Genomic DNA, 13,898 nt, shown 5'->3' on the forward strand with positions numbered 1-13,898 from the left:
ATTTAATATCAACAATCTCCTGCTTTTGTAACTACAGTCTGGTTTTCTCTGTGTCATTTGTATTTAGTGGTGATTATAGCAAGAAGCAACTGTTTGTTAGTTCTAACTAAACTGAGGAGGCCAGTTTTTTCTTGTCTACCGACCATCTGATTCTGGTGTATCAGGACACAGTATAAAAATTAGTCTTCTGATGAACTGATCTGTAAACAGTTGCAAAACAGCTGTTTAGCACTAATCTCATCACCTACAGAGCAGATCTCATTGCTTACACATCTGAAATTCAAAATAAGGATTGTTACCTTTTTCGGTAACTTTTAATTTTATTTTTTTTTTGCACTAGGTTGCAACTGTGACAAAGTCATTACCCTTCCTGGCATTAAATGTGTATGTTTGGTCTCAGTCACATTTGTTATAGACCTATTGGTATGCATTTTGGTATATATGCAACAGTGAGTACTGTTCTTTATATAACAGGTGAAACTTCAGTCAAAGTCTATAATTAAATTCCTGTTTTGTGTTCTATGAGACATCTCATTACAGGAATATATTACAAAGCAGAGATTATAAATTAAATTTAAAATTTAAAAATCCCAGTGGGCTTTTGTAACAAAACTACCTAGTATCTAGTAAATTTAACCAGTGATAGTCGCATACTTCCTGCAAACTACTTCTGTTTCTGAACTCTGTATGTATGTGTCTCATCTAAGAGAGAAGAAAGCTTATTTATTGTGCAAAATGATTCCTATATAGTTTATGAGTCCTTTGGGGCCTTTATTGGCTGAAAAGCAAAATGAAACGTGAGATCAAACTTGCTGGTGTGTTGGTTGTTCTTCTTTAGTAAGCGGAGTTTTCATGTCTACATTCTGGCTGCTTCAATAGTTACAATTCTATAGCAAGACCCTCCTTAGAATTAAAGCCACATAGTGCAATCCTCAAAACATACAGAATCATATTTTAATTTTAAATTCCCAACAATGTCTAATAGTCATAGAGAAGCATGTTATTCCACAGACATAGTTCATAAAGAAACATGAATAAACATATATATAAGTGCTACAAAGCAGATTCCATGTATTTATCTATTTTGGTGAAAGTTAAAAAGTATACACATTTGCTATTTTAAGAGTTGAAACTACATATTGTAACAAAATTTAGCTGCTCTCATTTTGTACATGCATTTAATTTTATCTGGAAATTTTCTGACATTAGGAATAGAACCACTGTAGTTTCTCATTATGTTTGCTGCCAGAATCTATGTTTGGTTGCTCAACTGAAGCTCTTATATTGCTAATTACTACCACATGCCCATATCTCAAGCAAAGGAAAACTTATTGGTTCTGACAATCCATTCTCTCAACACTGAATTCCAAATGAAAACTTAAATTTTGGCCAAACATAACATTTCATCAATCTTGTTCTACTGACTGCAAAAGCAACATCAAACAAGGGGTGCTAATGGCTTTTTACTGTGCAGTTCCCAAGCTCAGATTCTCTGATGAAAGACCCACATGAGCAAAGCAGGTCTTTAAACTACTTAGTAATTAATAATCGAACCAGAAAACAATGCATAAAGTAAATCAAACAGTTTGTATGCTGATGATAGAGTTGAGTTTCAAACGACAAGTTATATGAGCAGTAGAGAACAGCAGAGAAAGCACTGACAACAGAATGAGCTAAAAACAAACAGATAGTGCATATAAATAAAGACAAAAAGAAAAGGTGAAAAAATGAAATGAAGCACGCCCCAAAGCTAGCAGAAGCCTGTAATCTGGAGTTGAGTTTTCCAGGATGTGGGGTTCTGACTGAAGATCAGGTCCAAGTTTAGAGACATCTGAGCAATGCTGGGTACTAGTGACAACGTAGAAGGGGAGACACTAAAACTCTGTATGTAAAATAATTTTTAACCATATTCCCCTCTGCTATAACTCCTGTGGAGCCTCAAAAAACAGAGGTGTAAGTTCTGTGTTTGAACAACTTCTCTCTTTGAGAAACTAAGTATAAATACGAGACTGAGTAGGACCCTGGCACAAATAAACATTTTGGGAAAGTAATGATACTACTCCACCTTAGAAATAAATTAAGGCATTTTATTAATATGGGTGACTTGCAATGCAAGTTTCCAGCGTTAGTGTTTATACTAAAAAAAAACTTTAGACATTTGAGGGTATCTCAAAAAATGAAGGTATTGAAGTTTTCAATTGTGTCATCTAATTGTTTGAGTATTATTGACCATACAATAGTATATACTATAACTAAAGAAAAAATCTTTGATTTATCCACCCAGTGATGTAAAACAATACTCTAAAATTATCTCTGTTGGCCATTTACAGTCTCTCTGCTCCACAGAGAGGAGAAACAACCTGATAAAACCATAATCCACATTTATAAAATGATGCATGGGTGATGAATTGAAAGGAATAAAGTAAAAAAACATATCCTCTTTAAGGAGAGAAACACTTAATTAGATGTGTTTCTTGCAGTACCTTCTTTATGTTATATAGAAAGGATTCTATAGGACTAGTCTTTTAGGGCAACTATATCTCTACCAGTGAATGTCACAATGATATGTAATGAAACAAAAGATGGCAACACTAATGGCGATATAGAGGAGAAACTACTATATCGCCAGGTACATATAGTTCATTAAAGGCTATATCCCAGCAAGTCTAGATGCTGGGAATGCCAGAAAGAGCTGGTTTTAACTTGGTCAAGGAAACAAGCAGGCTTTCAATAGAAATGTAATGAGCTAAAATTTAACTTTTGCTACCAGGTAAAAGTTTTTTACAGGTTTGGGTTTTTGCATACTATATTGATACTAAGGCTACTATTTGCTCTTCTTAGGATAGGCTTTAGACAGCGTATGGACGAGAATCACTTTTAAATCCCTGGTCATAGATCCTAAAATCGCAAGCATTTGGAATATTTTATGAAATCAATAGGAGCTAGATGAGATCTGAATCTGCTGTTTGGACAATGAGAAACAGTACTATCAGATTTCTGGCACAGTCAGTCTAATGGAATAACTGGATTGACATAAATCTTGTATTTTGCATTCCAGTAAACCCAAGTTTTCTATAGAACTGTGTTGTTTGACAGTCATGTGAATTATCTTTGTCACTTAGTTAAGAGATGACCACTTGGTAATCTGATGCCCAAAACTGTGAAGTGACAAGTCAACCTTGTTCCAGAAGCTGTGTATGGAACAGCTGCATTTTTTACAAGGTATGTCAGTGTAGTCCTAGGGGTATCCAGGTTCTCTTGCAGTAGGGACAAAATGTTGTGACTTGTACCGTAGCATAGCCCAGGTCTCTAATTATAGTGTGACGACTCTCCAGTGGTAACATCTGATGTCAAGGAATACAGCCTTGTAAGCTGTGAGTCAGCTATTACCACCTTCAGGGGCTCTTAAAAGTCACACAACCACACCTGGTCTTTTTTGACTTACTTTCTGCCTCTGGTTGAGTTAAAAGTCCCGCCGTATTTCTTCCGATTAAGGATGAGAGCAGCAATTTCTGGCACGTAGCGAGCAAACATTGCCTACATGCATGAAACAAAAACACAAAAAAAAAGAAAATGGCATGCAGAGAGTGTTCTACTGCAGCAGAGGCAGCAGAGCCTCTTGGGATACTTACTTTCTTCCACTAACCGCACTATAGGAACCACCATATTTCTTGCGGTTTCCTATTAACTCTATGATTTCAGGGACGTAGCTGGCAAACATGGCCTAAGAAGAAGATAGGAGACAGAAGAAAAGACTAAAAAGAGAGGCCAAAGAAAGGGGGATGATGAATATTTTCAGAAGATTTATATCTTTAAGATCTGAAAATGTAAAAGAATTAGATCTATGAAGTTGTTTAAAAAGAAAATTTTAAAAATGTAAAAGTTCTTATCAAACAAAACAAGAGGGCTCAATGTAAAAGTTGGTCTTGGAGAAGATGCATACATTATAAATTAAGAAAATGGTCAAAAGAGGAAAAATAGGCACACAAAACAAAACAAGAACAAAATTAACTCAAACTTGTATCTAATCATAAAATACAGTTATGTCTAATTCTTCCTGAAGAAGGGAGGGGAAAAAACCTATCCAAATTCCACTGAAAAAACCAAAAACAAGTATTATCATTACTGTTACATCTCTATTTTAAAAGGCAGTCTTTTTTCCCCCATGATTAGGATTCAAAAGAAGACAAAAAACAAGATGGAATCAGGGGTTATTCCCCCTGTCAAGAAACAAAAATATCACCCTCCCCACTCCCAAAAAAAAAGTTTTCCAAAAATTCATGTTTTTAAAAGGATTGGAATAACACATGATAGAAAAAAAGGTTTTGAGGAGAAAATAAAAACTGTTCTGCCATGTTTTGTCCAACAAACATCTTCCTTGTGGCTGGATACTTCAAAGAGCTACTGCCAGTTGACATGGTCTTTGTCTTCATATGGAAATAAACATAAATGGGAATGCATATTATTTATGTTCATATCTATACTCATATATATGTATCTGTGTGTCTCATATATGGCATTCATAACATTAGTTATATACATATCACCTTTAAGATGAATGTATATCTGAAATCAATATATGAGAGTAAAGTAACAATATACATACATATGTATGTGCACAATATATATTGTGAGTCATCCATAAAACACTTACCTTGCACAGTGTTAAGTATTAAAATAAACCTTGATGTTTTAGAGAATAACATTGCAACAGGTTCTATAATATTACTAACTGATAAATAATAGAAAAGTTGATGAAAGTATTAGTAACTTTGGTGCTATGTACATTCAGGACAAAGAACACAAGAATTTGGTGATACAAAAGCATACTGGTTATGGCCACGTGATAAATTGTGAGTTAAAATTGTGCTACATGACATGAAAGGATGTTTGACATTAAAGAGAATGTGGTTTGCCATCATCTGGATCAGGCAAGCTGCTCTTTAAGGCCGTCCAAAGCCACAGTGTTTGTTGGAATTCTGGGAAGGAACACAGAAGGGTGGGTAGGACATCTGAAACCGCAAAGTGCCTTTAAGTATCAATAGCCTCAAAAAAATTCACTACAGTCAGTCACTAAAAAGTAAAGGACTACAAATAACATTATAAGTTGAAATATTAAGGCACTTCATGTATTCACATGCATTACTCGTTTAAATAGATTAGAAAAATTCTGACTCTACTAAAGTGGACTAATTTGACAAGCTCTGCCAAAATATTTATCTATACAAAAAATAAAAGTGTGTATTAAACATATTTAAAAGTTTTATAATTAATTTTAATTCATGAAACCAGATATATTATTTCTCTAATCACAGCACTGAGATATACAGGATCGAATATTAAGGTAGCTGCTGTAGTAGTAGTAGTACTAATAATAATAATAACAACAACAATAATAATAATAGACGTTTTACCAATCCCCCAAGGATGAAGAAGACCATGAAAAGGCGACCAAGGGTTGTTTTTGCATAAACATCTCCATAGCCAACAGTGGACATTGTAACCATCAGTAAATAAACACATTCCCAATATGTTAGCGGTTGATTATTTTGGAAATTTTCCCATGGATCCCCTGAGTTCTCCACCTAAAATGTACAAGAAAACATATAATGAATTAATAGAGTTGTACCACAAATTCTGATATATGCTATGATATATTACTGATATATGACATATAAAAAAACACCAAAATGCATACCCTAGAAAATAGCATTCCCTCCCTCCTGATGTAATTAAAAAAAGCTTTTTTGGTTTTGGTTCAAAACCAGGAAAGGGTAATGTTTGTATGATAAAAATGCTACATTTGCCTAAAAGAGTGTAACAATGTGGTCATCTATGGATGCAAAGTATATCATAAATGAAAACATCCAAAATTTTGGTGCATCTTGGTAAGAGTGAAAATTAAATTACTATCTGGTATAACGAAAAGATAAACATTCTGAATTTAATCTTATAGAACTGGATGCAGCTCAAGGTAGTTCAAGTGAAATCAATTAAATTGCTCTGGACTAACATCAATATCATTACATTATAATATTAGCCCAAAATCATTCCTGAATAACTTACTACTATTAGCACCTTGAGATCTTCCTCAAATTGATCATAAAATGTACTTAAAGGACAAATACTTAACCATATTTAATTATAGTTACCAAACAAAACAGTAAAAGCTATTGATTCAAAATGTTTAAAATACACAATTGATATATACCTACCATACACATGTATATTCACATTTATGAACTCATATGTACTTCTGTACTAACTATATTGCATTTTTCAGATATTGTTAAGTGTGGAATAAAAATCTATTACAAACCCCCTATGTTATCAGTGTCTGAAAGCTACACCAAAAAATGTGAAATTTAAAAATATAAGAGAAGGAAATAATCTGGAAAAAATTTCTACCCGGAATGTTACCAATCCCATTAATTCTCGTGGAAATACAGAACTGCTTTTTTCTGGCACAACCATTGATTTCCCAGGACCTTAGTACCATTTCAGCTCTGCCAACCCCTCCCAGGAAGCACTCTGGTAGTTATTTAGGAAACATTGCCACCTACTGGTAAATTGTAATCATTCAAGAAGTTGCATCAGTTCGAGTCTCGTATTTTATTGCTGAGGTTAATGATGTATTACTTACTATTCAGAATTAGTTTTGAGTAGAAGCCTAAAATTCAGGAAGCTGTGATGTCTTTTTTTATTGTATTCTATAGATATGTTAAGGTATTACCCACAGCAAGGCAATGTCAGGTAATAAAGTAGCCCGCAGAGCATACGATCCATGAGAAAAAGTCAGTGAAGTATTTTCAAATATACTTACCAAATGTATGAACCCAGCTGCTGTCAGCCACGTGCTGATAAATATAGAGCACAGATTCACTAGCTTGATGGAGTTACTGAAAAGAAAAAAAAAACCAACAACAAACAGGAACTTAGACTGGAATTTACCATGTATTTTTAATATGTACCTGTATACAACGGCATACTTTAGACTGAAAAAGCCCGATGAGGGCAGGTTCCCTAAAAAAATACTTAATCAAAAGCCTATGCAAAATATGTATTATTTTGTCTTTGCAGAGTTCACATTTGCGCAATTTAGATAGCTTGAAAGAAAATTTCCAACGCATTTAAGAGCAGAAAAAAAAATGAAAACCTTAGCTACATCTGTACTCATAATCAAACCAATAGAAAGAAATAATGCTTTTTCACAAATAATTTGGTTGCCTCTCAGTACACTCACCTTCTCATTTTTCATTGCTATACACTTCAGCAATCATTTCCATGTAAATATTCTACTACCCTAGGATGCATCCACGCAGGTCAAATGATTAAGCTGAGCAAAGGCGCTTGACATTAGCTGCTGAACACTGCACTTACACATAGAATTGACTGATGTTTCTTTAATTATTTCATTTTTCATTAGCTTGTATGCTGCTTCTATATTCATTATGCTTTTGACCCCAGACCTACGGAGGATTTAAAATTAACAGCAAAGGATGTTTTTGTTGCATGCTCACCAAGTGTTAACACTTGAATACATGAGTACAGGGCAAAACTATTTCCCTGCAGCTAAAGCAAACAATTAATGAACTACTGCAATCTGTAAATGTCACGCTGCTTTTGTGAAAAAATTATGATTTCCAAATTAAATAACTTAGGTACACACTTTCTGTGTAAAGTCCTAAGTAATTTCCATATTATTCTGCTTGCATGAACTCCTGTGGACTTTGTGGAAATTCATACAGAGCTATTGTATTTCTTGCTTCACATCCACATGTGAGTCCATCAAACCCTGCAAAATCTTTTTATTCCCACTGAGTAGTATGTTCCCTGTTGTAGCCAGAAGTTACTTTGAAGCAAAGACCTCAGTTCAGCAGGAAAATACCATGCTTAGAAGCTTATGGAAGAAATGCTCACTCTCTTCTTACAAAAATCACTATCATTTTAAAAGCTAAGAAGGATATTCAATAAATACACAGGGAACTGAAGTCCATGTATTACCATATCTAAATAATTGTACCCATTCATGGAACTGTATTTGAAATAGCTCTCCCTTGTTTTTGAAAGTATTTCTAAGAAAGAATAATGCCTTTGCAAAATCACTGTTATTCCTGAAGCAATATATTCCAAAAGAATAAAAACTGGGAAAAAATCACTATCCGTGTTGGTAGTAGTAGTTTTGCAATAGAATTAATTAATATTTCTGTTTATAACTACTTTAAGGATAATAAAAATGCACCATTTAATAAACAAAGTTGAGAAATGAACATGGAATATTAACCGGACCAGCTCCATTAAAAATATTTTTAAGAGTTACAGTTAGTGAAGTGGGCAACTGTGGCTACTAGGAAAGAAATAGAATCCGGTAACATGACAGATATTGTAACGAACACTGCACTCAAAAATAAGACACCAGCAGTTTTGCAATTAATTAGCTTTCACCTACATCAACACGTATTCCCTATTTCTCTCTTTCTTAAGGTATGGTCGATTAAGGTTCATATTTTGTTGGTGATAACGTTCAGTCATAGCACATGACCCTAAACAACAGGTTCCGATTAAACAAAATGACAGAAATCATTTTGTTTACTTTGGAAAGCTCCATTATGAAAGGCTAAATATCATCCTTCACCTGAACTTAGAACAGAAGGGGATCCTGATACAATAAAGTATCAGTTGGTCTCCACATATTACTATAATACAAGTAAATGACAGCAGTCATTAAAAATAACTATTTAAATGACTTGTTTGGTACATTTTATTTTTGCAGATTTATTAAACATTGTACCTTATCTCTCCTCTATGAAATACTCCTGTGTTTCTGCCAGAATCTAAATATAGATGAAGGATTAGTCACAAACATTTTCCTGCTCTTTAAGCTCTTTCCAACATCTGTGCAAAATCTCTCACTGTGAGCCCTGCCTAAGCCTCTGTAGTTTTGTTGAAAAATATTAGAAAACAGTGAAGTGAAGGAAAGAAATTTTCAGCTGAACACCACACAATTCATTCTATTTCACAAAACACAGGAACAAAGAATATTGAGTAAAATACATTTTATTTCAAATTAGGGAAACAAATAGATCCTTGGCAGAGTACAGTCTTTTAATATGCAGCAGCAAAGTTTTGCCCTGCCTTACTGGTTCTTTTAAAATATAATTAATAATTTTTCAGATAATCTAATAATTATCTAGCACTCCCACACTACTTTGCTAGTCTTCTCACTGCCTCTATGTCTGCATTGTTTAGCTTCTTCCTTTGGATTCCAGTATTTGGAATGGTCCCTCTGCTTATTGTGTAAATAATATATGTTCCTTTAATCCTCACATTGTAGTCACTAATTTCAGGAGTAATTTAAAATTACTAGTTAGACTAAATCTTTTTCTTTAGTGGGGGAAAGAGGAAAAGGACAGAATTTCTTCTCTAACTGCACCAAATACTAAAAACCTAAAAACTAAAAACCTAAAAATACAGTGCCATTTGTACCCTAGCAGTTTCTTGTCAGTAGTTACTTGTTATTAATGCCAAGGGCACTAAAATGCCTCTAGTCAAAAACAATCATACAAGGAAGCTCTGCTTTACAGGCTTTCTAATAATCAATATTTGGGTTTTACAGATATTTGGACATACATATGAACAATCACAGAGATTATGATATCTAATCTAAGAGTAAATTTTGCACCAGAGAAATGCTATTTAAATGAACAATTTCAAGGTCAGTCTTGAATAAGCCAGCTCTGAATACACTGAATGTGATTAATGCAGTATCCCTTCATTTGTGGATCTGGAATTTTACAAATCCACCCACTCCTGAAGGGGCTTTTAGCCTTTATGCAAAATGCTTTGAGTTTATGGGGCTTTTCCATTGACTGCCATTTCTTTGGGTGAAGTTGTTCTGTGTGTTAAATGCAAATTCATTGGATATTCTGAGCTCCTGCACAAATTACTCTCCTATACCATACTGGCAGCATGCTAAGCTACTGGACTGCATTTCACTGCAGGTTCTTTGATTTCTTTGTTTGAAAAAAAAAAAAAATATATGGATTCCTTACAGTCACAGGGTTAAAGACAGATAGTGTGAGAGATTTACAGCAAAGAGAATAGTTTCAAGGTTAAGGGTTGAAGAAACAGCTGTTTACTATGAGTGTGTACAAATCTCAAGGATCCATTTCCCCATCATTACTAATTACCATAGCAAATAAATGGAGTTACTTGCATACAAAGCCTTCACATGTGCATCATCAACTGGTGGAGAGAGCATAGGATTTCAGAATGAAACTGAATTTACAGTAATTATTGGAAGCTGGGTTCGATACTTCAGCTGGGGCATTTTAGGGAACAATGAAAGGCAATGTGTTTTCAACTGTGAAGCGTGGGAAGGTTCCTTTTTTTCCCGCCTTCAACAAAGTGATCTTTTGTTTAAAGTTGTGCTGCTTCTGCACAACTTTCATGTATTAATAGCCTGAAGAATCAGTGAAAGTCAGAAGGTTACTTGGAATATTTTAAATATTCTTTGAAAGAAATGCTAATTACAATGAACATAATATAAAGATAGCTGAGTGTAAAATTAATTTTTAATATGTTTTTGATGTGAAAAAGGATGCTCAGTTCAAAAAAACTGAAATAGAGCCACAATGATTATGTCTCAAAATACTTAGCTGTATTCTGTTCAGTGAATTGTGAGTCCATGATACGGACTCATTATATGGAAAGAAGCAATATTTTATCAGTGCAGATCTCTAACTCATTCTGCTTTTAATTTATAAGCACTCAGTCTTGCTCAGATATTTCAAATATAACAACACATCAAGTAAAATCTTCTACTGATCACGTCAAAAGAGGCTGACACTGATAAACCATTCATCAGCAGAAAAAGGTTTAAAAAACACATAACAAGTGGGTTTTTTTCAGAAAAGAAAATAATATATTACTATGACCACAAACCTAAGCCATTTATGTTCTGTCACCAACGCGACTAACTCAGTATGTAAGAAAAGGTCTTACCTTGTTTTAAGGATATTCAGAAACTGCAAAATTTCTGAAAACTGTATCAGTCTAAGAGCTCTTAAAAATCTTAAACCTGCAGTAAAGAAAAATAAAAAAGCTCTAGTAAAGAATAATTCAAATTATAACAACATTTCACTTACAATGACAGCGATCAATGAAATCAACATAGGTAGCATACAAAATGTCAAATACCTTTGAAATGTTCTTCCATATTTAAGGGTTCCAAGATCCTTACCAGGTGTTTTTCAAATTGTTTTAAACTTATTTCCTTAATAGTTGAAGTATCCTCCCAGAAAACCTTAGTTTATGCGGGGAGCCATGGGAGGAGACATATAGCCTGAAAGCTTGAGGGAAAAAAACCTTCCTGATGTTCTGTTGGTAGTTCTAGTGCACGTGTCCTTCTCTTCCAGGTTGTCAAAGACACATACGGGTCTGAAACTCCTCTGTCCCCCAAGCTCCCACATTGCTTAGTGAAAAATAAGAGATTATGGGCAAGAGATCTGATAACCTGGATAAAGTAGATGGTGTATATGCCTGATTAAATTGATAAACCTTAATGACGTAAAACCTTTTATGGTTATAATGCTCCTTATCTCCACTCAAATTTCCAAAAACTCAAGAAGGAGAACAGAGGAACGATACATTCTCTCCTAAAAATGACAAATGTACTATAATTCTTTCCATCAGACTATAACTATAGGAATAGATCACACTTTTGACTATTAAAGAAGTAACTACTTTTGTAAAGAAATAGCATTTTTGGGTTGCAATCGTCACATGAATAGCAATTCCCAGTCAACTGCAAAGCCAGCAACATAGACACAGAGTGTGTGCAAGAGAAAATACTATAGAAGATTAAGGGCTTAAATTATTAAAAGAGACTGATGCTGATAGTAAATAATTTGGCTGCAGATCTTTGGCATATGAATAAAAGTACATTATGTATTATACACATGCACAGCTTATAAAAATTAAAATAAGGCTTTGAGGATAACTTTTATTAGACAGTACAGCCAGGAGTTACATAAAAGTTGTGTAACATGGTATTGCAACTGCTACAGTTAGGTCCAGAACTGCTTCTTCTCCTACTTCCTCTTTATTGATATTTATTTTACCCACCTCCAGTGCTATAAACTACTTTTTATTTCCAGAAACTTAAGGAAAGACTGGTCTTGACAAACATATAAACATTGTCACAACCTTCACTATCTCAGTGTAGTCGAGACATTCCCCTCAAGAGCAAAGATGCATGTGGTGAGATGTGTTTAAATCATGGCTTTACTTGCAGCATTCTTGCGAAGTTGTTAAATAAAACTTTTACTCGTTAAGGCTCATAAGTAGCCTTAAAGTAGAAAATTACTCCTGTCTGTGTATTACATGGATACAAAGTTGCTTTTTAATTACTGGCAGTTGGGAAATCTGAAGATAAATTACAACTTGAAAACTGGATTTGGAGACCTAGATGAAAAGCAATAAAATGACGCTTAATAATTCTAAACTTCAGATCCATTTGCAATTAGAGGATGATCACTTTGGATCATAGTGCTGAAACGGAGAGATATGTCCCCCTGCTCCACTCACAGTAGCTCCCACAGTTGCTACTTCTATCCAAAGAGATGTGGCTGGGATGGAGAGGACCTTCCATAGCTACCCTAAACTTCCTCAGCTTTGTTCAGCCAGCTATCTCCCTCACTCAACTCCCTAGGAACTTTTTTGAAAAATGGATAGCAGGAGAAAAATCCTTCCTTTCAAACACTTTGCATTGCATCTGCAGCTAACAAGATGGTCAAGTTACCCATTGCAATGTTTCAAAAAGAAGCCTGAGAAACACCAAAATTAGCAATAAAATAAAATCTCTATCTCCAAACTCTTAAAATGCTTGAAGATGTATTTTAGTTGAGATATCAAATGATAGAACACAAAGACTATGGCTTCAGTGTATTTTTTGTGGAAGAAGAAAATCATAATGGATTATGTTCTACATTTGCTACAGCCTTCACTATTTTAAAGAATTCCCTTCAAAGAACAGAATTTAAAAGTAAAAAAAAAAAAAAAATTAAAAAAAAAGTGGAGAGTTTGCTTGAACAGTTTACCTGAACCACAAATTAAACAGGTTGGTAATTTTAAAAGGTTACAATCACCTTGTAACCTCTGTATCTTGTTAAGGACATTACTTGTGGGCCTGTATTTTATAGCTAAAGGAATCCTGACACAGAAAGGGTCAAATTTTGAACTTCAGAAACCACAGTGTATCACAAGCTTTGTGTGGTTCAAATATGAATACCAAAAATGAAATGTAAATAATAGCTTTCCTTATCATGATGGCAAACACTTCATTATTCTACTCTTTTCAAGACCCAAACAGTTCTGTTATTTGGTTCCTATACACACGTCATTTTATATGATTTTCTGTACTTCCTGTCTTGCAAATAATCTGTGCATTTCATCATCCTAGCAAGAAAGTGGTATTTAATAAGAATCTCGATAGGCATAAGCTTTATGAAGCCCTACCAAAAAGCACTAAAAAAAGGCAGATTCTCTAGATGAGATACTGAAAATTTCATAGACAAACTACCGTGATTCTGTATGATGACCTCTTCATATTTTATAGACAATGTGTTTATATTCAATTAGCTTTTGCAGAAACATCAGTCATGTTAAAAATATTGAATTTTTGTATTTATTATAAAACATATTCTGTATTAGTCCAAAAAAGTCCTCTGGTAAATCAACATATACAGGAAATAGAGACTAGGAAAATCCTTCATGACAATACACCTTTGAAGCCTATAAAAATTATGTATTTCAAATATTTTCAATGCCCATTAAAATTATATTCTCAGTTTTGCTTCAAAGGACCTCCAATATAACGGAATTTAATATTCTTTCCA

At 34.0% G+C, this 13,898-nt stretch overlaps 1 protein-coding gene across 12 annotated transcripts in view; it reads right to left on the minus strand.

Moving 5' to 3' along the window:
- Positions 1-13,898, minus strand: part of KCNMA1 (potassium calcium-activated channel subfamily M alpha 1) — a 479,530-nt gene that overhangs the window by 153,948 nt on the left and 311,684 nt on the right. For all 12 annotated transcript variants that reach the window (XM_074155313.1, XM_074155312.1, XM_074155311.1 and 9 more), the window contains 4 exons: positions 11,005-11,080; positions 6,824-6,899; positions 5,415-5,585; positions 3,633-3,724 (listed from right to left, as the gene is read on the minus strand). In XM_074155313.1, the coding sequence (XP_074011414.1) occupies positions 3,633-3,724; positions 5,415-5,585; positions 6,824-6,899; positions 11,005-11,080 (415 nt within the window). The remainder of the gene's footprint in view (positions 1-3,632; positions 3,725-5,414; positions 5,586-6,823; positions 6,900-11,004; positions 11,081-13,898) is intronic.

This window comes from Numenius arquata, chromosome 10 (genome assembly GCF_964106895.1).
Source record: "Numenius arquata chromosome 10, bNumArq3.hap1.1, whole genome shotgun sequence".
In the NCBI taxonomy this organism is placed as follows: Eukaryota; Metazoa; Chordata; class Aves; order Charadriiformes; family Scolopacidae; genus Numenius; species Numenius arquata.